Raw genomic sequence first — 24,243 nt, 5'->3', positions numbered from 1 at the left:
AAGAAAGAAGAAGAAAAAAGAAAGGGGGGGGGAGGGGGATGGGGAGGAGGAGGGAAAGGAGGAGGGGGAGGAGGAGGAGGAGTGGGAGGAAGAGGAGGAGGAGGAGGAGGCGGCGGAGGAAGAGACATCTTTGTACTTGGATATTTTCCTGGATCTCGGAATGGTACAAAGAGCTGTGGGAATGTTCCAAGTAGTTCATAAAGAGCTCCATCTGAGGCTCTTGGTAGTGGTTGAATCCTGTACCCAGGGGAAGTATGTGTGTGTGTGTGTGTGTGTGTGTGTTGGGGAGGGTGAAGTAAATCTTTTGATTGACTCTTTACAGTAAAAGTATAACCTTATTAATTTAGACTTCATACGTTAGGAAATTCTTGTGAAATGGATAAGAATTGAGCCTAAAATTTAGATAGAATTTCCTAAGGTACTGCTTTAGTCAGGGTTCTCCAGAGGAACACAACCAGTAGACTGTCTTTATAGTAATGAGGGAATTTATCAGATTGGCCTGTATGAATAGAGATTAAGTAGTCCCACAGTGAATGTCTTATGTCCAGTGAGCTGAGGGAACCCGTGGCTGTTCAGTGCAATCCTTGAAGTCTTTAGATAAGAAGAAACAGTGCAGCCCCAATATGAGGCTAAAGGCCTGGAAACCCCTAGGACAGTCTGTCTTCCAAGACTGAAGAATCTGGAGTTTAATGAATGGGTAGTTGCAGCAGCAAAAGATCCCCCACTCCGGAAGAGTGGGGTGTGAGCACAAGCCTACCCCTTCTGCTTTTTGTGCCATCTGGGACCCTTGCCTGTTGGATGGTACCATGCATTTTCAGAGTTGGTCTTCCGAGCTCACGGATCCACCTGCCAGTTGCTTCTGGAAACATTCTCACAGACAATCCAGAAGTAAGCTTCACCAGTTTCTGTGCATTGCTCAAGTTGACAGTTAAGAGTAACTGTCACAGAAGTAATGGCCTAAATGATATAAATTTTAACCCAATTATGAAAAGATAGTGATTTAACACATTTCCACCTGCTTGAACCCCTGGAGGTACCTGCATGACTGTTCTCTCAGGTACCCACTGGGTCAGTCCTGTGTGTACCACTGGTGGTTCAGAGCAACCCGGCAGAAAGATACACAAATTACAGCCTGGGTGTGAATGTGTTAAAGCATTTCTATAATTTTGGATCCATACATGATCATTTCAGGCACCATTTTCCTGGATCTTGGAATGGTACAAAGAGCTGTGGGAATGTTCCAAGTAAGTTCATAAAGAGCTCCGTCTGAGGCTCTTGGTAGTGGTTGAATCCTTTGTGAGAAATGTTAAGAAAGAATAGTGTGGAGGCTAAGAACAAAAATTCTTAGCCTCCTTGGTGTCATCTGCTGGTTCTATCCTTTACTGGCTATGTGCCCTGGATGAATTTCTGAGTTTCACTAAGCCTCACTTTCTCCTTTTGTGAGATAGGACTAATAATATTATCTACTTTTAAGTATTACTGTGAGTATTGAATGTAGCTATGTACAAAAAACCCCACAAGATCATCCTTGGTTCCTGCTAAATTCTCATAAGCGCTAAGAGCAGAGGAAGATAAGAGAATTTCAGGAGTCAGAAATCTTACAGACTAGCAAGTAGGATCCTGTGTATTTATGTGGACGTGCAGCTTCAGCATATTGCAGTGCAATAGTAAATAGTTTGTTTAGAAAAAATCTGCAGAATTTTGGTTATCAAAAGTTACGTATGCCTGTTGCTGCTCTTTGTTTTTTTCCTAGCTTCTCTGCTATTGTGGAAGTGTGCTGAGCAGGGCCTCTGCAGTGTACAACTCCTGGTTTATGTAAATCGTGCTTTCTGGAATGGCGCATAGGCACATACGGAGATCCTGGTGCTGAGTTTGGCGATTGGTTATGTTCTTAGACCTTACTGTTGCAAGGTTTTGGAATGTGTGCTAGTCGTACTGATTGAATTGGGCCTTTAAGTTGATGAGATTTTGAACTGCAAGTAGTTGGGTAGCTCTGTGTGTACCACATGCTTTCTCTGTGTGATGGTGTCCACCCCAGCTCTTTTTGTTATCACCCAGGCTATTAGGGCATATCTTATCATTGTGAGTCATCTTGAGACTGGTTAAAGGATTCCTAAACCTAGTTTACTGGTGCTTTACTAAGTGTTCTTTAATTTCAAATCTGGCATGTGATATTGAAGCCTTTCTTGCCACAGCTGATAATTCTGTTGTTGCTTGAAGATCTGGGAGGTTGTGAATGTTTTAATACTTGTATGCAAGAGGCTACTCAGCCTGCTCCTCAAGACTGGTTGTGCTTTCCACACCCTGGGTCTCCAGCAACTGTGCTGGCTGCCTGGGAGCAATTGGAGATCCTTCCTGCAGGGCAGAAGTATTGAATGTGCTACTTGCCACAGTGGTGTTTGGCAGGAGTCTTAACATTCTTCTAACAAATAACACAGTTGTATTTCAACAAAGGAGTAATAAAATTGGCAGAGATCTCTGTGCCGTCAGTTGATTTGGGACAAAAACTGTACACAGAATAGTCTTTATTTTTGTGTCCTGTTTTGTTGTTTTTTGAGAAAGGTTATCCATGTGTACCTCAGATTGGCCTTGAACTGGCAATCTTTCTGGTTCAGCCTCCCAAACACTAGGACTGCAGGAATGCATATTCTTTGGTTTAGCCCAGGTTTGTGGGTTTGAAGAATACTTTAATTTGATTCTAATTTAGAGAGAGAGAGAAAAAAAAAAAGAGAAAAACCTCCAATTTTGGTGTGATTGTAACCTTGGTGATAAATGTGACTTACATGGATGGCATTATGCTTTTTGTTTTTTGAGAAAAGATCTGATTATGTACTTCAGGATGGCCTTGAACTCACTCTGTAGTCCAAGCTAGCCTCAAACTCATGGCAGTCCCCTTGCCTCAGCCTCCTGGGTGCTGGGATTACAGGCAAACACATGGCATTGAACTATATTATAAAGTTATTTTTACTTATCAACACATTAGAACATAATTATGTATGTCCAAATTAATTTTTTCCACATGGCTGGTAATTAGGAATGTTGGTATAAAGTAAATCTGCTGATTGAGACCTTAAGCATATAGAAAAGAATGAAATGAGCTCCTGATTTTACAAGTGACAAAACTAAAGCCCTTGTGTGATGGTTAATACATTGTGTCAACTTGAGAAGTTAAGAAGTTTCTCAGCAGGAGTGGGGGTGATTAAGTGACTTGGCAGGAGGCCAGAGTGCTTACTTCATAAACATTCTCATCCTGTGCAAGCAGAGGACATGGAAATGGTGTGAATGTTACACCTGCCCTAGTGGGTGGTAGCCTACTTGCAATACAAGGCAGGATAGGAGGCTTGTTCTCCCTCTTTTGCTCTTGTTGCTTTTGCTGTCTTCTACCACCATGAATGATTGCCCTTCTGCCATGCCACCTTGCTTTGGAGCCAGCTGATTATGGGTTGAAACCTCCATAAACTGTGAGCTAAATACACTTTTTTCTCCTTTAACTTTAGGTATCTGGTATTTTGTCTCAGCAATGAGAGAAAAGTACCCAAGACACAGTTTGGTACCAGAGAAACAGAGCTGTTGCTGTGACTGTACCAGACCATGTAGTTCAAGAGCCTTTGGGAATAGCTTGTGGGAAGAGTTTGGAAAGGTTCAATGCCATTGCCTGAAAGAGTAGTACTGGAATGTCTTACGCTGTTCTATATGGGAGATTTTGGTCAGAACTCAAAAGACCAGAAGGCTGATAGAAATCCTGCTGATAGTGACTGGGCTTGGAGGTTTCTGCTGAGAACGAGCCTGCATTGGCTGCTCGACTCTAGATGATGTGTGTTATGGCTCGGTATTTAAAAAATACTTGTCTGCATTTTGTTCATGTCTAGAGACTTTGCCCAAGACTAATGACAGTGAACTAATCTCTGGCTGAAGAAATTCAAAGTAGTCGAGTGTTGAGGTGGTGGGATGGCTACTTTTGGGGATTTTTTATTCAGATTGATTTTGAGTGAAGAACCCAGCAGAATGATTTAAGATGTTGTGAGTTGGGCCAGAATGGAAGACCCAGTAAAGCTGTGGACTACAGTGATAGAACTGAGGAGATCCCAATTACTATGAAGGAATAGAAGAATATAACAGATAGCCTGAGGGCATCACAAGAAGCAACCAGTCTTGAACCTTTTCAGCCTCAGAACTACAAAAGTGAAAGACTTTGCTTGGAGGAGAAAGCTGCAGAGCACCATGTTCCAGAATGGTGTCTGTTATGGGTTGTGTTTGGTTGTCCTCCTAAAGCCTCATAGTCACAGGGTGGTGGGATTTTTGTAGGTGGATGAATCTAGAGTTTGTGATTAGTTCATTTTCTAGTGCTGCTGGAATTGGTGATATGGGTACTGCACCTGCCCTCGGGGAGGTTGCTTGCATAAAATGTAAGAAAGGCAAAGAGGCTTCCTCCTCCCTTTTTCTCTTGTCTGTTTTGCTCTTTTCTGCCACCATGAACTTCTGCCCTCTGCCATGCCACGCTGCTTTGGAGCCAACCAGGTATGGACTTAAACTTCCCCAACTGTGAGCTAAATAAACCTTTCCTTCTTTAACTTTGGCTGTCAGGTATTTTGTCTCAGCAATGAGAAAAAAGTAACCAAGACAACAGCAGCATGAAAAATTTATTCTTCAGAACTGGATTCAGAGTGCCCAGTGATTCTGGCACTCAGCCCCTACAGCAAGAAAGATGAAAGCCTGATTACTGGCTCTAGCTGGCAGGAGACCTTGGCGCCATCCGTGTGGCATTGGTTTTAGGTGCATGCAGAATGCAAGAGCTGTGGGATTAAGAAGTCTTCTACTCAGATTTCAGAAGGCAGGCAAGGCGGTGTGCCTCTGAGAGGGCATTATGTGAAACTGTAAGGGTGAAGCCAAAGATGCACTGGAGTCCCCAGAAATTTGGAGAGGCTAGGATTGTGGGTCATCTGAGGAAACCTGCAAAGAAAGAGTAAAATTGGCTTTCATGGAGAGAAACTATGGGAGCTATAACCACCAGAAGTGCCATGGGAGTGCAGTCATCCAAGCCCTTTGGAGCTCACTGTTTGTCACAGATTGCCTTAGATGCTGCACATGGGGCTACTGGACTTTAAAAGTTTGCTCTGCTGGATTTTGGACATGCTTGTCCTTTGCATTCCTATGTTTGTAACTTTTGGAATGAAAATGTTTATCTTGTGCCATTAAATGTTTAACTTCTCATTTGTACAAGGGTGTGCAGCTAAGAATTTGTTTTCGGACTTGGGACTTTTCAGCAGTGCTGAATCTGTTAGGACTTTGGCATCTCTTACAAGTGGACTCTTACAGGTGCCTTTTGCTAAAAGGGATGTGCATGATTAGTGTTTGGGAGTCCCAAGAGTGGAATGTTATGATTTTAATATAATATAATGTTGATAGACTTAATACTGGTTTTTAAGGATTGTTAAACCTATTCTCTAGTGTTCTAGTTGTGAAATGATAAGAATAAGCAGGTTTCTGTATCTGGAGACCAATTTAAAGAAATGTGTTTGCTTGCCAAGTTGACAAGGGGTGGATTGTAATAGCTGATGCATTGTGTCAACTTGAGAAGTTTAAAAGCTTAACTAAGTAATGTAGTAATTCTACATCCAAGGGTGTAGAGGACATATTCTTCCCACTCAAGGATGTTGTTCATTGTGAACTTGAGAAGTTCAAAGGTTTAACTGAGTAACTCAGCAGGGGGCCAGGCCCTTACTTCATAAACATCTTGAGCCTGTGCAGGGGGAGGACATGGACATGGTGCGAGTGCTACACCAGCCTAAGGGTGGGTAGCCTGCATACAATGTAAGTAAGGAAAAGAAGCTTGTATCCCCCTTTTTGCTCTTGTTTCTTTTGCTGTCTTTGCTGAGTAAGTAGGGAAAGTCACAGGTTTTTTGTATAGTAGGGCATGAACTAGCACTTAGGCTATGCTGTGCCATGCCAGTGAAATGCAGTCCTGCTTTGCTCTCTATGGGTGTTCATTGGAGAAGTTGGGAGACCTGAGTGGAGCATTTAACTTAATCCTTCTTTGTTAAGAGAGATGACTAAAACACTACATTGGCATGGTGTGGGATACTGCTATGAAAGCACTTGTCACCTAGTAGAGGAAGGACCATCTCCTCCCAATCTGTAAAATCTTGCTTACTTTGCAAAGCTGCTGTGAACACTTGTACTTGAAACAGAGCTTGGCTCAGAACAAGTGCTCCCAAATGAGCTATTGGCTTAGTTACTTTTCTCATTGCTGAGACAAAATACACAACAACCAGAAGTTAAGGGAGGAAAGATTTATTTAGTTTACAGTTTGTAGAAGTTTCACTTCATAATTGGCTGGCTCCAAGGAAGGGTGGTGCGTGGCAGAGGGGCAACTGTTCATGGCAGGGAGAGACAGCAAAACCAAGTATTGAACCTTATCAGCATCTTTGTGCCCCTTTTATAGTCTGTTCAGTCTATTGAGAGTTTAGGGAGCACCAGTTCAGTCAATGGATTGATATAGCAAGCACCTACCTTTAGTCCCAGAACCCTTAATTTCTGCATTGCACCACCAACCAGGCATATACAGTCACCTCCGTAAAAACTCTATGACCACATAAGACTTTGGGGAGGACATCTTGACCCAAACCATCAGCTGAGTTTGGTTAAGATAATATGTTCAAAGTTATCTTTAGTTTCTAGAAACTCACCAATAAGAAGAAATGCCTGTCAAAAGGTTAAATAATCATCAACTTGTGACTATGCACATATTAGAAGTTGGAAGGTCAGGACTTTCAGCTTCAGCATAAATGATGGACCTGAATCTGGGTTCTTCCACTTGGGCATAGAACCTGCCACCGTCAGTTTGTACAACTTTAGAGTGGAGACATGCGTCTACACCTTACTGGGAAAGTTGGAGAAATGGAGAGAAACACAGCCTTGGCACACGTGTGCTTTCCTTTCCATGGAATGGAATGTCTACCATTGTGTGGGGTGATCATAACCAGGAAGGGATGTGCATATGTGCATGTGTGCATGTGCACACATTCACGCCCATACATGCTTACATGAAGTTGTTTACTCTATCAAGCTCCCCCTTCTAAATCACTCCAGCTTTCACAAATTTATTTCCGTATAAACTGTGACATGTCATTTTATGCATATTGTCTTGACTTAAAACCATCCATTGTGTAATTACTTTATCTTTCAGAATTTTTTTTTTTTAATTGGTACCAGGGATCTCATAACTGTGTGCTTGCAAGGCAGGCACTTATGCCGCTCAGCTAAATCCCCAGCTTCCATATCTTTCAGAATTTTGAGCATTTTAAAGAAAAAGCATTGCTTTGTACTTATTGGGGACGATGCTCTCCTCAGTGTGGAGGGTATCAAAGGGACTCAGAAGGCCCTATTATGTTGGTGGAGGAGCTGTCATGGTAGTCTGGAGTGTGCATGCTCTGCTGATGTGTTCTGCACTGCTGTACTGCAGCATTTTCCTCTCCCAGGCACTGTTACTGACTTAGCACCTTATGGTGTGGTGCTTGCTTTGGATCTCCAGGGGAAGCTGATGTTCTCTTGTCTTCATTTTTTTCTAGTGCAAGAAACTAGAAATCATCCCGGGCACTGTATTGTTATTAGCAGAATTTTTGGTTAAATGTTTTGGTCATTCTTGTCTATTGAGTAATCATTTTGAGATAAATTCATTGTAATCTTTAGCCATTTTTAACTTTAATAAAACAAAACCAAATATCTGTTCAGTTTTATAGATCAGGAGCTCCTTGGTAATGCTGGCATGAAATACATGCTTCTGCAGAGTAGAAAAAAATATTGACTTTTGCAGTTATAGAGTCTGAAAGCCAGTAAACATTATTTACACTATCAATCTGGAAGTTTTAAAAATACATTATTTTCTGCTATGCTTTGTGTAGCTAACTTTTATATTTTGCTTCTCACATTTTGCTTCAAAATTTTCTAAATTGATTTTTTTCCCTCTGAGTGTTGCTTAAAATTCATGTTGTTATAATGATACTTAGAAAGTGTTCATCCATTGCATACTCATTATGCTTTCTCAGCAGTCACTCTGATGGTCCTGGGAAGTAGTGGTGAATGACACAGACTTGGTCTTTGCTGTTGACAATGCAGTGGAAAATAGGTTAAACAAAAACCTTCCAAAGAAGTCATGGCTGGGAGTGTTATTATAGTCGGCAGACATGACTAAATTTTACTAGCACTGAAACTGAGCATTTTAAAAAACCTTTAAAGACATATTGACTTGTGAAAATAGGTCAAGAGGAAATGTGTTTCCCCCTGTGATTATTTACTTTTGCAAGATATACAGAAATTTATTTCTGTGAAGTTTTGAATGTGGCACCAAACTCAGAGATCTTTGACTTTTCTGTCCAGCCATCTGACATCTTCCACAGTTAACCCGTTAGAACACAGCGTGAGCATTTCCACGCAGCAGGCCAAGAGGAAGGACAAAGCATCTTTCTGTAGAATGTAAGACCACCAAGTAAAGACAAAGTGGTTTTCCTTTTCTGTTTTCTTTAGAAAATGGACATCTTTACATCAACCTAGGTGGAATTTTGGATGTCTTTGTCGTGTGCTAGATATATATTTGGTGGGGCTGGAGATTTAGCTCAGCGGCATAAGTGCCTGCCTTGCAAGCAGGCACTCATGAGTTCGATCCCCGGTACCGATAAAAAAGGAAAAAAAGACAAAAAAAAAAAATTACATATTTGGTGATTGGGTTACAACAGTGAGAATGTTACCTCCTCAAAGCAAAAAAAAAAAAAAAAAAAAAAAGGAATGAGCAAATAACATCAAGTCCCATTTTTTTCTCTACAACTTGATGATGTATCTCACATCTGGTGTGAAATGCCTTCTCCTTTTAAAAGAGATAGAGTATTGACTGTTAAGTTAAAGGTTACATAAACAACTGAAAAAACTTAATACATTTGGTAATGTTAAAAAACCATAAATGCTTTGTGACATTTGCTTTCTAATTGATAATACCTACAGAGATCAGATTGATAAACCATAGAAAGACCATAGCAACGTGGAATCTGTTCTCTTTCTTGAGAGAATTTGTTAAAATCTGAGGAGGACAGTGATTTCAAGGAATGCTGCTGTCAGGGTGTAAGGGGGTTGATGATCAGGTCAGTCTTTTTCTGGAACCTCAAAATTCTTTTCAAAAGGAGTGATAACTTGAAATTATATTGTGTGTAAGCAGGGTTAAGATTCAGCTGTGGTGATTAATGTCCACCAGCTGTCTGGAAAATCTACTTGCTTGTTTAAATGATAGCTGCTGTTTTTACTGTTTTTTAAAATTTTTATGTGTTTGACAAATGGCTTACCTTGTTTGGGTAAAATTTAGATCAGTCTAATTCTCATTTGATAAATGTAAACTGAGGATTACAGTCTGTACTATGTGAATATAAATATATAATGTGCATGTGGGGACATGTGGAGGGTGGGGAAGATAATTTTATTTCTAGCTGTTGTATTTTGAAAAATTAAAAACTCAGTATTCTGACATCTTCAAAATCACCAAAGAACCCAAGCAATATAGGTTTCTATGTTAAATTCTAAATATTCTTAAGTAATTTTTTTTCAAGAGTATAGTGAATTACAAGAAAGAGAGTTAAAATCCCTACCCAGAAAGCAAGAGAACGATTTTTAACCTCAGTTACAGTCAGAGCTGATAATTGAAAGTTCAACATGAGAAATGACTGTAGAGTAGCTTTTTTTTTTTTTTTTTTTGGTGCCAGGAGTTGAACTCATGACCTTATGCTTGCCAGGCAGGCACTTATGCTGCTGAGCTCTGAAGTAATGAGGAGAAATTCTTTCAAGTGGCATCATGTCCTGGAAGTGCTCTGTTCTTTCCAGAAATCTAGGTAGCAAAGAAAGATATTTTCCAGTGTGTGCAATAAGGTGAATCACCCATACAAGAATCCCTGTATTTGTAACTTATAGTGGCTTTAGTGGGAGTATGAGTACTGCATGAATCAGTTGCTCTTTGGCTGAATTACAGATATTATCAAGTTTCCTGTGGACATGGGAATTATCCAGAATGGCTCCTTCCTTAGAACACATGCTCATCTATTTGGGACGTTGGAAGGCACTGCAGGTTTGACTACATCACCATGCTCTGTTCTGTGATTGGCTTTTCACTGCTCACGTGTCTAGTTCTGCCACCTGGCAGAGTCCCAGCCTGGTCATTGCACGACCCCATAGCTATCCGTTGATCCCTTCTTCCTGAGTACTTAGGGCAGCTCTGCACTTCCAAGGGTTGTATGGGTTCTTTTGTTTTTGCATCCCTGTACCTGCTCTTCACTTTCCCTGGAATACAATGTTGCCTGTTAATCTCTTTTATTTCTAGGCATAGCTAAAACATTTCTGTAAGGAATTCTAAGCCAACATTTCATAAAATTTGGTTTAGGTTGGATCTCAAAAGGCAGACAAAACTTACATTTATAGCATGCTCTGAAAGTAATTCTGATTTTCTTATCAGGGCAGTAAACCCTGTGTTGTCCAAGAACCACTTCAGGAGCTTAATAGGTGTGCTGTGGAAATGAATGGATTCTATGTTTCCCAAATGAGGGATGATCTAGCTCCTTTTGGATGATTCACTAGGCATGTGAGCATATGAAGGCTTCTGAGAATTAGTGTAGCAAATGCTTTAACTTTCAGTGTTTCTTAAACTTACTCATCCAAGAAACAGTTTTGTTTGAGAATATTCATTTGTATCTTGGGAAATATTTGGTGTTTCACAGAATGCAGTTCGGGAAAATATTGTTGTAAGACATGGTTTTAGTTAATAAGAGGAAATGTCTTAGGAAGGAATGACATAGTGGCCATGGAGACAGCAGACCCAGACATTGTTCATCTCTTTGAATGGATTCCACAACTTGGCTTCAGTATTTAAGTCTTCACTTCATTATCAGCAGATGCTCCTTAAAGCCACAGCTGGCCTGATCATCATATAGTGCAGTCATAAGAAACGGTACACTTTCACACATAGTCTTTCAATATTTGAATTATAAATTAAAAAAAAATACAAAACTTTTCTCTACCAATACCCGTGGCGAGGATATGGGAATTAACTGTAGCAGGTTGTGAGAAAACTAATAATTTCACAGCTTTATTTAGTGTATTTTTGAATAAAAATCCAAGTAGGCTTGGGATCCTTAGTCCAACTCATTCATTAGACAGAGAAAAGTTGATCCCATATAGGCTTGGGATCCTTAGTCCAACTCATTCATTAGATGGAGAAAAGAATTGTAGCCCTGGTTGACTTCAGGATGTGCTCAACGTCACACGCAGGGCTAGCACTATAATCTTGGTTTCCTTATTTGTGGGGCAGCCTTTGCACTGTTTCATATATTCTTCTATGTAAGGCTTGCCCTTATGGGAGGGGATATTATAAGCTGGTGGTATAGTAAATTCCTGAGGGAAGATACAAAGAACAGACATTATTTATGTGAGTGATCCCTTCGTGCAGCCCATTGGCAGCTGGATGTTTTAATCTTCTGTGTTGGACTCTGGACTGCACCAAAATGGCCTCATGGCCATCATTTTCACTCAGATGGTGCTCCCTGGGCTGCTAAACTCGGCGGGACATTTCATCCTTGTGCAGATTGCCGGCACACCTGTGTCCAGAGCTTGGGATTTCTAGCATATTGAATTTGTGATGGCATAATCTTAGAGGGGATAGGCTCCTTTTGACTCATTCTAGGGAGTGGGAGAGATTTGTCCATCGAGCTGCTGTCTATCTTCTGCCCTCTGCAGCCTCCACTGTAGGTTCCATGGATTACTCATAGCTTGGAATGAAGTTATCAGAAGTAATTTTAATGATATGCTCAACATTTTTATGTAGGACAGGCTTGGGAGGGAGATCTATGGTGTGGGTTGAAGATGACTTGTCTTGAAGTTTGATTTGGCCAGCAAGCCTGTGTTTTCTTATCTTGTATTTGTTTGGATTGGCGGAAGAGGGACGGCTGTTGGCAGTGTGGGAAGAGGTGTATAATACAGTGGTTTTTAATGTGTCAAAGTTGTGCAACCTTAATCAACATCAATTTTAGAACATTTTCATCAGCTTAAAAGAAACCTTCCACTCTTTAGCCATAATCTTCCATTGCTGCCCCTCACCTTAATGACTAATACTCTTTCTTTGCTTTGTTTTCAAAAATTTGTAACCAGTGTGGTGGCACATACCGTATAATCCCAGCACTCTAGAAGACTTGAGGCAGGAGGATTTCAAATCCAAGCACAGCTCGGACTATGTAGTGAGGCCCTGTTAAAGAAAAAAATAAAGAGGACTGGAGAAGTAGCTGAGTGGTGAGCATTGCGGAGTTCAAAACCAAGGTTGGGGTTTGTGACGTAGCCCAGGCTGTCTTTAGATTCATGATCCTCCTGCCTCATCCTTGCAAGTGCAAGTAGGCAGTATCATGCCTGGCTGTGGTATACTTTATGTTTTTGTGGATTTGCCTAGTCTGGACATTTTAAAAAGGATGGAATTGTATAACTTTGTCCTCTGTGTCTGACTTCTTTCACTTAATACAGTGTTTGCAGGTTCATCCCCATTGTACTATGCATCATTACTTTGTTCCTTTTTATACCTGAATAGTTTTTCATTGTGTAAATGTACGACATCTAATTCATTCACCACTTGAATGACATTGGGATGTTTCCAGCTTTTGGTTATAAACATCATGAATGAGTATGTTTTACTATGACATGGATGTCATATGGAGGAGTAGGCCAGTGGGGAAATTGTTCTGCAATGTTAGAATTACTTTAGTTGACCACCGTTTAAATGCTGGTTGACCTTTTATAACACAAAATACTGTGTTTACTTATCAGGAAGAGATAAAAAAGTTAAGAAGACTGGTTTTAGTTCATCCACAAGTTTTCACCCAATTGTATCTTATGGAATAATTAAATTTTTTTCTTCAAAGACTAAGATAGAGGCTTTTGTATTTTATCAGTTCACTGTGACCATCCATTCCTCCCCTAAGAAAACCTGGGCCCCTGTGTAGTGTTTCCTCAGGGGTGTGGAGGGGCAAGAAGTGGCAGAGATAAAGGTGTAGACATACTACAGAGTTCTAGGGGCCACTGCAGAGTTACCAAAGCCGGGGAGGAAGAGGAAAAGATGCCTCATCCAGAACAGTCAGGGAAAGCATCACTTATAGGCATGCTCACCTTCCAACCCACATTTCTAGAAACTGTATTAGAATCTTCTGATTTCTTGTACAATGTAAAATAGTTAAGTTGTTTAATTTTTTCATCAAGTCAGTATTGACATTTGAGTTTTCTTTTCTCTTTTTTTTTTTTTTTGTTAGGGAAACAAACCATATTTATCAGAAGAAGCAGTCAGTTGCACTAAGTTCAAAATGAAATTTCTATGAATTTTGGTCACTGGTACATTCTTTTGAGCTATTTTATATTGATGTTTTAACTAATTTTTTGGTCTTTTTATCTACCTACTAACTCAAAAAACATGTTAATGGAGAGCAGTAAGTAAAGCATTATATGGAAGAAATGAAATTTTTATATATTTTACTAGAGTTAAAATTTTATTCTAATGTTGCAATGAGTAAGCATGTTTGTGTAACTTGTGCCAGTATAGTTTCATTACATAAATGACATTTGAAATCCTACACGAGTGTTTAAAGAATACTGCTGACCCAAGTTAATTGTTATTTTATTTACAGATGTGTAAATTGCTTACATCAGTATATTGAAGACCATAGAATTTGGAGGAAACAAAATTAATTAAGTCCAGAGACACAGGAGATGTGCTTGAATAAGATTTTGTCTAAAAGAAGTTTAGTATGACACTTATTCCTACACACATCATCACACTGAAAAGTCTGTACATGAATAACGACAGATACATTTTTTAAAGAATAAGTAACAAAACTACAAATATCATGACTTACTTACTGTGTTACCATATCTTTACTTTGCTTTTGTGGTTAATTATGCTATTCAGATACAGAATTGTGTAATTAATTTTTAAGCATTCTGACTTCCACTGATTTATGTCGCAGTTAAAACTTATTTTTACATAGATTTTAAGGACCTCATAAACTGAAGTAGCAACTTGTTCATCATTCCATGTTCATATGTTTGCAGCTTTTATAGGATGTTCAGTTATGTAGATTGCACTGAGATGAATGTGTTGGAAACAGTATTTGACATCTGAGGGCTTGGCTGAGTTGCCCATTGGCCTTTATTTTCCTAGTGAGATAGTCTATTGTTCATCATACAGGGGCTATCAGATTGCACAGAAGTTATAAGAACACCAATCTTCAAAACATAGTTGTCTGCAGCAAGAGAAAGAAAACTCTTAAAACAAAGCCTCATATAGGTTAATGGATGTGGATCAACTGGGAGAGATGAGCTAGGTAAGTCCTCCCTGTTGGGGTGTGAAGTCACTAGGTGGGACTGTCAGAGTTTGGCTTGGAAGTTTCTGTGTCAGTGTGGCTTACAAGTCTGGAGAGAGGCTGGCCATCACTGCAGAGCAGCAGTCAGTCAGGAAAGGTCTGTTAGGAAAGGCAGCTGTGCTAGGAAGAATGTGAGGTGAAGGCCTGAAGCTGTACCCATGTTCATGGAGAGGAATGCGCCGCAGATCAGCCTCAGCAGCTCGATTTGCATCCATGATTATATTTAGAAATGGGAAAGTGCAAACAACTTTAGGCTTTTAAATTTAGTTGTTTCAGGGAGGATTCTCTTTTCAGAGTGCTAAAAAAAATCATAAAATACATAATTATGGTTTCTTGAAGTATCTTTTTCAAAGCAATTTCATCTAGGCAGTTTAAAAAATAGTGAGTAGAAACCAGAGTGACATACTTGCCTCCCCAAAAAAGCACTATCTTCCTGCCTGGCACTTTGGTGACTCTGAACCTGCTAGGGTGGAATCCCCTCCCAGAACACTAATACCTGTCTAGGCTACAGAGCGACCCTTCTGTCACATCCCTTGCCCTGCTGGCCGGGCATCTGAGGGTGGAACCAGCCTCGTCCATTTGGAGTATATTGGCATAAGACTTTTCCCCCTTCAAATAGTCAATTTTTAGAATCACATTTATTTCTTACAGCTTTCTCATTCTGTGCTCTTTGTCTGTGGTTGAGCGGAGGAGCCTTTGCTGAGTTAGCATCAGCATGGGTTTATGAATGCAGAGATGGTCTCAGGTGGGGAATGCTTCTGAGGACAAGAGGTCTAGGAGCCCTCACACTCAACCTTTGCTTTCCATGCATTCATCTTGGATATGTAGTAGGGAGTTTTTTCTTGAGGCATTATTTCCAACTTATTTACCTATGTATTTTTGTGCCCAAATTGCTGTTTTATTTATTGTAGCATATCACAATTTAATATTTGATATGGCTAGTTTAGCCTTTAGTTCATTTTATTTTCAAACGTCTTCTACCTATTTGAGGATAGCTATCATCAGAGAGGACTGAATATAGGTTATTTACTTCCCTAAGGGAATGGTGGTATAAACCATGTAAAACATCTTTCTTGAAATATAAATTTGGCGATTGCTAGCACAAAGCCTCAACAGTTAATTTTGGGTATCATGAAGGGTTGCTAGGAAGGGATGTGCATATAAAGTAACTAGCTGATTGTGACTCTATTAAAGGGATTATGTGCTTAACTTAAACAGCATGCTCTTGAAATTTCTTCAGAAATAGAACCAATTTAATGCACCTATGCATGGAATTTTCTAACTAGGTAGACAGATACATAAAGCAGCTGTTTTCCTCATCAGATGTCAGCTTTTCCATAATCTTAGACTAATATGATTGTAGAGTTAAGGTTACAAAAACATGCACCACTGAGGGAGAAAAACTTCCGTGGCAACCATGGTCTTACTTCTACCTTGATGATTTCTTTACATTCTGCTTACTTTCACAAATGATTTTAGGGTGCTGATAGTAAAAGTCTGTTTTTAGTAACATTCAAAACAGCAATGTAAGAAGAAAGAAGAAAACTAGGAGAGGAAGTGAAAGGTGAGGGTAAGAACTTTTGATGGACCAAAACTCCTGTAAATATCTACTGTTCAGACATCCTGAACACTAACCTAAGAGCAGTTTTTGTGTAGATTCACTCATTTATCCTGGAAATATTTATTGGACACTTACTATATATCTGGAACACTGTAGATGCTGAGAAATAAGCAATTTAGACACAAATACTCGTCCTCACAGAACTTACCTTTTAAGGAAGAGAGAACTTTTATGTACCATGTTAGTTACAAATAAGTGCTAAAGAGAAAAAGGAATACTGAGGGGCTTTACATTTTTGTTGGAGTGGTCAGAGAGGGCATCCGTGAGGATCTGACTTTGTTAAGTGGCCCAAACATCGTGAAGGAGTGGTGGGAACCCCTAGAGCAGGCCCAGCAGAAGGAATTGCAGATGAAGGGAGGAGCTGGAGGAGGTGAGGTTGCAAGCAGTGACCAAGGAAGTGTTAGGAACACTTGCTATCAGCTGGGGTCACATCTAGATGTTACGAGGTCTTCTGATGAGAAAGGGCAGAGCCACACATCAAACCAGAGGAGCCAGCCTCGCCACACTTTCTTCTTCATTTTATTCAGTTATCACATTTTTAAAAATGTGTTTAGAGTTTCCAGCATCTTGAAGAATTAAGTAAAGATGTACACCTGTAAAAGTTTATAATTTCTCTTACACTGTATTTACTGTAGACCTCTGTGACATTGTAACATATATTTAGGATATATTTCCAAATTCCATATGCCATTCTTTTAGAAGCAGATTTAGAGAAGATCTCCCTAGATATACTAGGATTTATGAATACTCATTATCATTATTGTGCTATATCAGATAGTGAGCTCTGTGGTCTGTAATCTTGTTTAAGCGGCATTGCAAACAACTATGAATATAATTTCCTATCATCCATCTACCTGCCAATTTTCCCCTGAGGATATTGGTTCCGATAAAACTTACTGTGAAGCTAGAGTGATTGTAGTGGTTAATTTCAGAGTAATTTTACTTTCTTCTAGACAAAGTTAAAATTATGCTGTTGAAGTTTTGTAATCATTTTCACGCTGTCTTATTGTGTTGTTGTTAGTTTGTTAATCTGCTTGTTTAAAGGAAATAGAATGATGTTTTGTAAAATCATGGTTTCAGTTCTCTTGCAGAAATGGGCCCTGATCATCATTTTTCTAAGGTGTCTTGTGTGTGTACACTAAAGAAGAAAACATCATACCCCTTGGATGTGATAGAGAAGAAGACATAATACGTTTTTCTGGAGCTGTTTTTTCTCCTTAGGAATAGGAAGAGAAAGAGGAAAGCCTACCAGCTGTGACTAGTGCATATCTAAGCAATCCTGCTTCCTCTGGAACTGGTGTTCGGTGCCTGTGACACCTAGATTTTGTTCATTTTGGTGACATTTGATTCCCAAATTCTTCCTTCGCATAATGGAAGAGGAAAATAGGGGCCAGTGCTATGAATCTTAGGTCTCTGTGTCAGTACACAAGTTGCACTCTTCAGGGAGTGCTGTTGCTTCAGGCATCCAGGAAGATGGGTTAGGAAGATGTCCAGTGGTGCCAGCTGTATGTGTCTAGAAGGCAGCAGGCCAAGGAGGTATCTGTTTGGCAGTATCAACATTTGGGCCAGAGGGTCAGAGCTTCTCATCTTGGGTTGTTAGCTTGTAAGAGTAGAGTGGAGGAAAGCCACAGCTGTGTTGCAGACAGTGTTTGAAGTGTGTAACATAGGGGCTTTAAAGGGAGCCACTTAGGATTGGAACAGCAAATGAAGCTTTGGCGTTGAACAGATGGTTGGTGGGTCTCCACCGCTGAGTAGAAGGACCAGCAGCAGAAGACGGAAGTGGCTTACCTGATACCCTTGGCCCATGTTGAGGTGAAGGCACAATGTCGGTTGCTGAGCCCCTTCATAATCACATCAGTTAGTACGTGAGCATTAGTGGTTAAGAAGCAGAGGGCAGAGTTGTTGCATGAAGTATTAGTTGAGTTTACATTTCCTCCAGTAGACCGTGGTGCCCTCAGAGGGGTAATTGTGTTTATGTGACTTCCAGAATTTATTGAAATGAACTGAAACAGATGAATTTCTCTTTTCAGTGTGCCTTTTTTTTAGCCCCTTCAGAGGCTGTTATTTAGATAAGCTCAGAGGAGACCACAGTGTGTAGTGCCACTTTCTGGCCTTCTGAAGGTGTGGAGTTTCATGAAGGAAGATCACAGAGAAAGATCACAGGGTCATCTGCACATAAGCACTGAAGTCATCACTGGCTCATTGTACACTCACCGCCTGTTTAATCATCCTCAGATGTGTGCTAGGGACTCCCTGTATGCGTAGGGGCTTTGGGTGCAAACATGATTCAAGCAACAAGGACCTCCCAGACTTCTGTGTTTGGGATCAAAACAACAATAGTTATGAACTTGAATGCGGGAGTTACTTTAGGAAGAGTTGCAGGAGAGTGGGGAGCAGATCTTAAGAGACCTAGCTCATGGATAATATGTAAGCAATATAAAATGTATATCTTGCAACTCCAGGTAAGATAATTTGAACTACATATTCAATAAAACATTTAAAAACTTGTTATTTAAGATTTTTTTCTTAGGGGCTTGGAATTTAGCTCAATGGCATAAGTGCCTGCCTGGCAAGCATGAGATCATAGTTCAATCCCTGGCACACACACAAAAATTTTTTTTTCTGATTATTTACCCAAAGTATATCTTGTTTTCCCTCTCCATCTTCTCTTCTTCCTTCTTCTTCTTTCTCCTCCTCTTTTGCCTCCTCCTCTTCCTCTCTCCTCTTCTTGTAGTACTGAAGTCTTACCCTGTTTTAATAGCCTGTAGTGCAAATTGTCCCTTACTGAATGTGTGTATATTTTGTTAAATTGTCATGAATTCCTTTTGAGAAACTGTAGAAACACAAGCCCCAAACCAGTTTTGGAAGACTGTTACAGGTAATATAGCAAAGAAGAAAAAGCCAGTGGGTATAATTTCTGAGTATCTTAGAGTGCCATTGTGAATATGCAAGAAATGCTCTTAGGGGATCTGAGAAGTTTTATTGAATCAGAAGAGACAGTTGTGTTTTTTACAAACCAGTCCATGTTTATGGGCAGTGTGTAGTTGTATTCTGTATTTGCTGGATTTGTCATTGAATCTCATTTTTTAGAATGAATTTTTAAAATAATTTTTTGCTCTGCAGACCTGTAGTCATCATTGGTGATTGAAGAAACCAGCTTAGAGTGTTGGGGACAGATTATGTCCGGCTCAGAAAAGAATTTGGTTCTTAGAGTCTATTGACTGAATCCATTATCATTCTCTCTTAGAGAGTATTAACAATAATTCTGTGTAACCAAGCATGAAAGATTTATAGTCTTAATATCTCCATTTTCTTTATATATGTAGTTGGCTTACGTACCTTTAGTTTATACGTACTTATGTGTATGTAGGGTTCTGTGCAGTTTGGTGTATCTCTATAAAACCTTTATGTAATTCGTGGACTAAAGAAGAAAATTTCTGCATTGTTGTGGGAGTTTTCTATAGCATCTCAGTTTCTTTATGTTGTGAATTAGCTCAACTAATGACATAAGAAGAACCTCAGTTTACATCTCCCATGGGTTTTATGGCAACCTCTTTGAGATTAATTCAAATTTTGTTGTATTGAGTATAGTTTCTAATGAATATTAAAAATATTCAGTTTGCTAGAATATTTTAAGTTACTAAATATTTAATAAAATTAAATTTATACATCTATAACGCAATATGGCTAGAAGAGCACTTGTTCATTGATTGGAGAACTACAATACAGCATAAAAGAAACTAGATTAAACCCTCTGGTCAGATGGAGTGAGCTGCCGTTTGTCTTGTCTTCAAAGTCACTGTTGAAAGTCTGTTGGACAAAGTAATCAGACTCTGTCTGCGACCCCTCGTGACTTTCCATGATGTGCTGAGTCACGTATTCGGTGTCAGCATATATTAGATGTGGGTAATGCGTAGTGGTTCACCTAGTCAGTTGAAGCGTTTGAGTGTCTTGATTTCATTGAGTCTTAGAGGATAGAGAAGAGGTGGCATGCATGGAATTAGCTCTGGCTCTCCTGATATTTTCATTCTCTTGGCATGTGTCTCTAAACTCCATTTACAAAAAAAAATCATTTTTAGTGGCTTGAAATCTGTGGGGCAAGTTTCAGGCATGCCTAAAAGTATTTTAGATGTGCATTGTGCACCTTTTTTTCTTTTTCTTTTTTTGATACTGGGACTCAAACTCATGACCTCATGCTTGCCAGGCAGGTGCTGATACCATTGAGCTAAATTCCCAACCCCTTTTTCATATTTAACACATTTCCTAATAACTCTGTTGGAAAAATTAACAGGTTCTTTGTTGAGTTCTCTAGAGAAGTAAATTCTATGCTGTGATTATACACATTTGAAAATATCGGTGCTTTGGTTTATTTTACAAAATACAATGAGAGCTAGGATTCTAATTCTCTTCCTCATATTGTGCTGTTCCCTTTTGAGCTTTGTATTTCTGGTTTTTTGAAGGAAATAATTTAACCTCCACGACTTGTGGAGCACGGATTTCAAACTAAGGCATATTATCTGCATGAGGGGTCTCTGGTCCTGCATTGTTGGTCTCTAAGAAAACAGGGCCACTTTTACCTTGCAGGGTAAAGCTGCTCGCCTGTCCCCTTAATTCCTGAGCACACTGGAGAACCAAGAGCTTACTCCTGGAGTACTTGAGTTCATGTGAGTCCAGGACTTTGCATCTTTGAAGGAAGTATCTCTGTTTGTTGTCTTCTAGAGGTGCTCATAGTCACCTCCACCTCCTGGGTGGGTTTGGTGGGTGCTCCTTGTGATCCTGGGAGCCTCTCTCTTGCTGGTGGCAGCCAGCCTTTAGGGTACCACACCCTGCTGCCCACACCGTCCAGCAGCAGGTATGCCAATGTACATGTGTTTGTAATAATACAGTATAATTAAGTGTAATAAACTGATGACATACAAGTGCATAAAGATGTGGCCTGTGGTGGCACGTACCTGTAATCACATGTAGGAGGCTGAGGCAGGAGGATTGGAAATTCAAACCCTGCCTGGACAACTTTGACTTACTGAGAACCTGTCTCAAAATAAAAAATATAAAAGGGCCAGGGCTGGTTCAGTGTGAAGGTCAGGGACTCAAACAACAGTATTCTCCCACACCCCTCAGAAAGAACATGATTATTTCTGTGAAAAGTAAGTTAAATGCATGGGGGAGATAGGATACAGACACACTACTAAACTTATTTTCCCCCTCTCTGTTGACCTAGGTATAGTACAGACAAGTCTAAAGAATGAAAAAGTTAGAAGACTTGTGTCCAAGATCATTTTTTCCTTTCCTTTCTTTTTCCTCCTCTTTCCCTGCCTCCTTCTTTTCTTCCTTTCTTCTTCTCTCTGTTCCTCCCTTCTTCTCTCCCCTTCTCCCTCCTCCTCTCCTCTTCTCCTCCTTCCCTTCCCTTCTCTTTCCTGCTCTGCCCTTCCTTTCTCCTCTGTTTCTTTCTCCCTCCTTCCCTTCCCTCCTTGTTCCCTGCTTTCCTTTTCTTTCCCCTTTATCTCCTTCTCCCTCTTCTGTGCCTCACTGAACGCAGCACCTTCTTACTTGCCTGCATCCTCAGCCTTCTTGAAATGTTGTTTTGAAGTAGGGTAACTGAGTTGGTTATTCGCTCAAGCTGGGCTTGAATTTACAATCTTCTTGTCTCGGCCTTCCAGGGTGGTGAGACTATAGGTGTGTCTACCAGTTTGCCATAACTCAAAAGTCTTTAAATCCTTATATTTTAAAACTTGATTCTGGAATTTCCAGGTGATGTTTTGTAACTGTGGTTAATGTGGAAATAAGAAAGACTGAATTCCTGAGTCATCTTCAAAGAAACTCTTTCTCTATTTTAAAACATACTTGAATGAATTAAATGTAGGACATGTGTAATAATTTACTTTTATTGACGGCCACTTTAATTGATATTTTTGCTTTGTCCACTTAATAGTGTATTGCTAGTGATACATTATTTCTTTATATTCTACATTAATTCACCTGTAATCTGTTTATGCACTGTGATATTAAGCCTCATTAATTTAGTATTTTTAACCACTAAATTAGAGGTCTATAATAAAGTTTACATTTTTACTGTCTAGTAAAATGTCTAGAAAACAATAACCTAGAGAAGTCAGCAGAGGAAAATGGGTAAATATAATGAAGAAGGTTTTTATTTTACGTGTAGATGCAAGTTAAATAAACTTAAATTTTTAATTTGCAAATAATCTAAACTTACAAAAAAGTTGTAAGGATAATGCAAACAGTATTAAAATACTCTTCGTCATTTGCTTAATTTGTTCTCCTTCCCTCATTCTCTCTAGACTTATCTCTTGATATCTCTATCATCTGTCAATCTACTAATTATGTGTATGTGTCTTTATCACTCACCTCTATATTTAATATGTAGATAATAGGTAGACACAATCTTTTTTTTTTAGGTAGACACAATCTTATTTGGAACTGTTTGAGAATAAGTTCAATACAAGTTAGTGTATATTAAAGATGTTCTCTAACATCACCCAGTGCAGTTTTCAACTTGAGTATGTTTAACAGTAATTCAGTACCTTCGAGCTAACCTGTGGTTCATTGTCCAATCTTGTCAGTTGACTGAATAAATACTATTTTGTGGTCTTTTTTAGCCTCCATGGCAGAACCAAGGCTAGAATCATACACTGTATTTACTTCATTCAGTCTGGCATAGTAAATAGTTTTTTAGCCTTCTTTCATATTTATGACATTGGCATTTCTAAATACAGATTTTTTCTTTCTTTTTTAAAAAAGTGAATGTTCTAATTATTATGTTTTTGTAAAGTTTTGTTCTGTTAAGATTTTGGTTGCGTATTCCCAGTCAGAATATTATGTAACTGATGTTATCCTCTCAAGATTTCACATCTGGAGGCACCTAGTACCCATCTGTTCTTCAGGTTTGATGTTAAATTTAGTCATGGTCCTGGTGTCTTTCACAGAATAGTTCGGTGTAGGGGAAGATGTTTTGGATTACTGTTTTTGTCACCTGCCTTTGATGAACTGATCAAAATGTCAGCCAAGAACCCATGGCACACATGCCCTATTGGACTGTTTGTGTCATTGAGAGGGCTGAGGAGTTCACCATCACTGTCCTAGTAGGAACATTAGTGTGTGAAAAATGAGCTATATGATACAGTTTTGTTTATTGATTGGTGATGTTCCTAGGTGATAGGATCTGTAGGAAAGATTTGGTATTCAGAATGGCATAGTTAAAAATTGAAGTCCAGTATTATTTTATAACCAGAAAAGGATTCTGTCTTACGTTCCCATTTCTTTTGGCGTATCCCATTTCTTTTGTTTAAATGCTCATGAATATTGTAAGCCAAGTCATTTAAACAAAAGTTAGGGAGTATATAGGATTAAGAGGGAATATTTTTGCCATTATTTTTGAAAAGTGAGGTGTTGTGAGGGAAATGATAAATTCTCATTGTGACAGACATTTAATCCCATGGATAAAGATATGTTGAGAGAGTTAAGAGAATGCTTTTGTCTTCCCTTAAAATTTTTCGTATGTTAAGCATTCTAATGTGCTTAAAGTAGAATTTAAGTGCATATTTTGATTCCATTCTATTGTATGACCAACTGTGATGAACAACTTTAACCAAATAGCACATTGTTTGTCAGCTAAGGACTGGGGAGGAGAAAAGAGCTAATAACAACACATCCATCATGACTGTCTTGGTGTGAATGCATGATCTAATCGTGAATGAATTTGTGTTAAGTAGCAGCTGTGACTTCACGCAATTTGGAAATGTTGACTTCCAACCAGATCAGACCATCTACATCAGGGCAGAAAAGAAAATTTATTCAGAAACGGCTTCATTATTTTTCAACCTATGATTGATCTGGGTGGGTTGCAAAATATCTTGTAAGTGGGAATGTCTACAATAGTGAAATTTATGTGTGCATTGTGTTTATCAAATTTTCCTTACTCTAAAAATTGTTCTCCTTATTTTAAACATTTTCCTTACCCTACTTACCTTCAGCATGGGTCTGCATAACAATGAAGACAGAGCTGGGCTGGAAGTTCGGCTGGTGAGAGGAGGTTTGGAACTAGATTTGGGCCCGGGGCAGCTAATTAAAACAAGAACTGGGAGGCAGAAAGGCCTTACTTAGGGAGGATTTACGTTCGTATTCCTGAGCGGGATTTTGGTTGCATGGGAGATTGGAAGAGAAAGTTTTGTTGACAAG

General features: G+C 39.4%; 1 protein-coding gene across 5 annotated transcripts in view; it reads left to right on the top strand.

Moving 5' to 3' along the window:
* The window catches only part of Cdk14 (cyclin dependent kinase 14), a 567,752-nt gene that overhangs the window by 60,588 nt on the left and 482,921 nt on the right, over positions 1–24,243 (top strand). For 3 of the 5 annotated variants that reach the window (XM_063243002.1, XM_063243007.1, XM_063243014.1), the window contains exon 3: positions 10,007–10,102. The exons of 1 other annotated variant lie outside the window; for it this stretch is intronic. In XM_063243002.1, coding sequence (XP_063099072.1) covers positions 10,007–10,102 — 96 coding nt within the window. Of the gene's footprint in view, positions 1–10,006; positions 10,103–20,686; positions 20,709–24,243 lie in introns of those variants that run through there. One more of the 5 variants, XM_063243042.1, reaches the window with a different exon arrangement.

Source organism: Cavia porcellus, unplaced genomic scaffold, assembly GCF_034190915.1.
Source record: "Cavia porcellus strain 051 isolate PalLab524CR breed Dunkin Hartley unplaced genomic scaffold, mCavPor4.1 scaffold_2, whole genome shotgun sequence".
Classification (NCBI taxonomy): domain Eukaryota; kingdom Metazoa; phylum Chordata; class Mammalia; order Rodentia; family Caviidae; genus Cavia; species Cavia porcellus.
The sequence above is the reverse complement of the archived record's forward strand: the minus strand, read 5'-3'. Positions and strand labels throughout refer to the sequence as shown.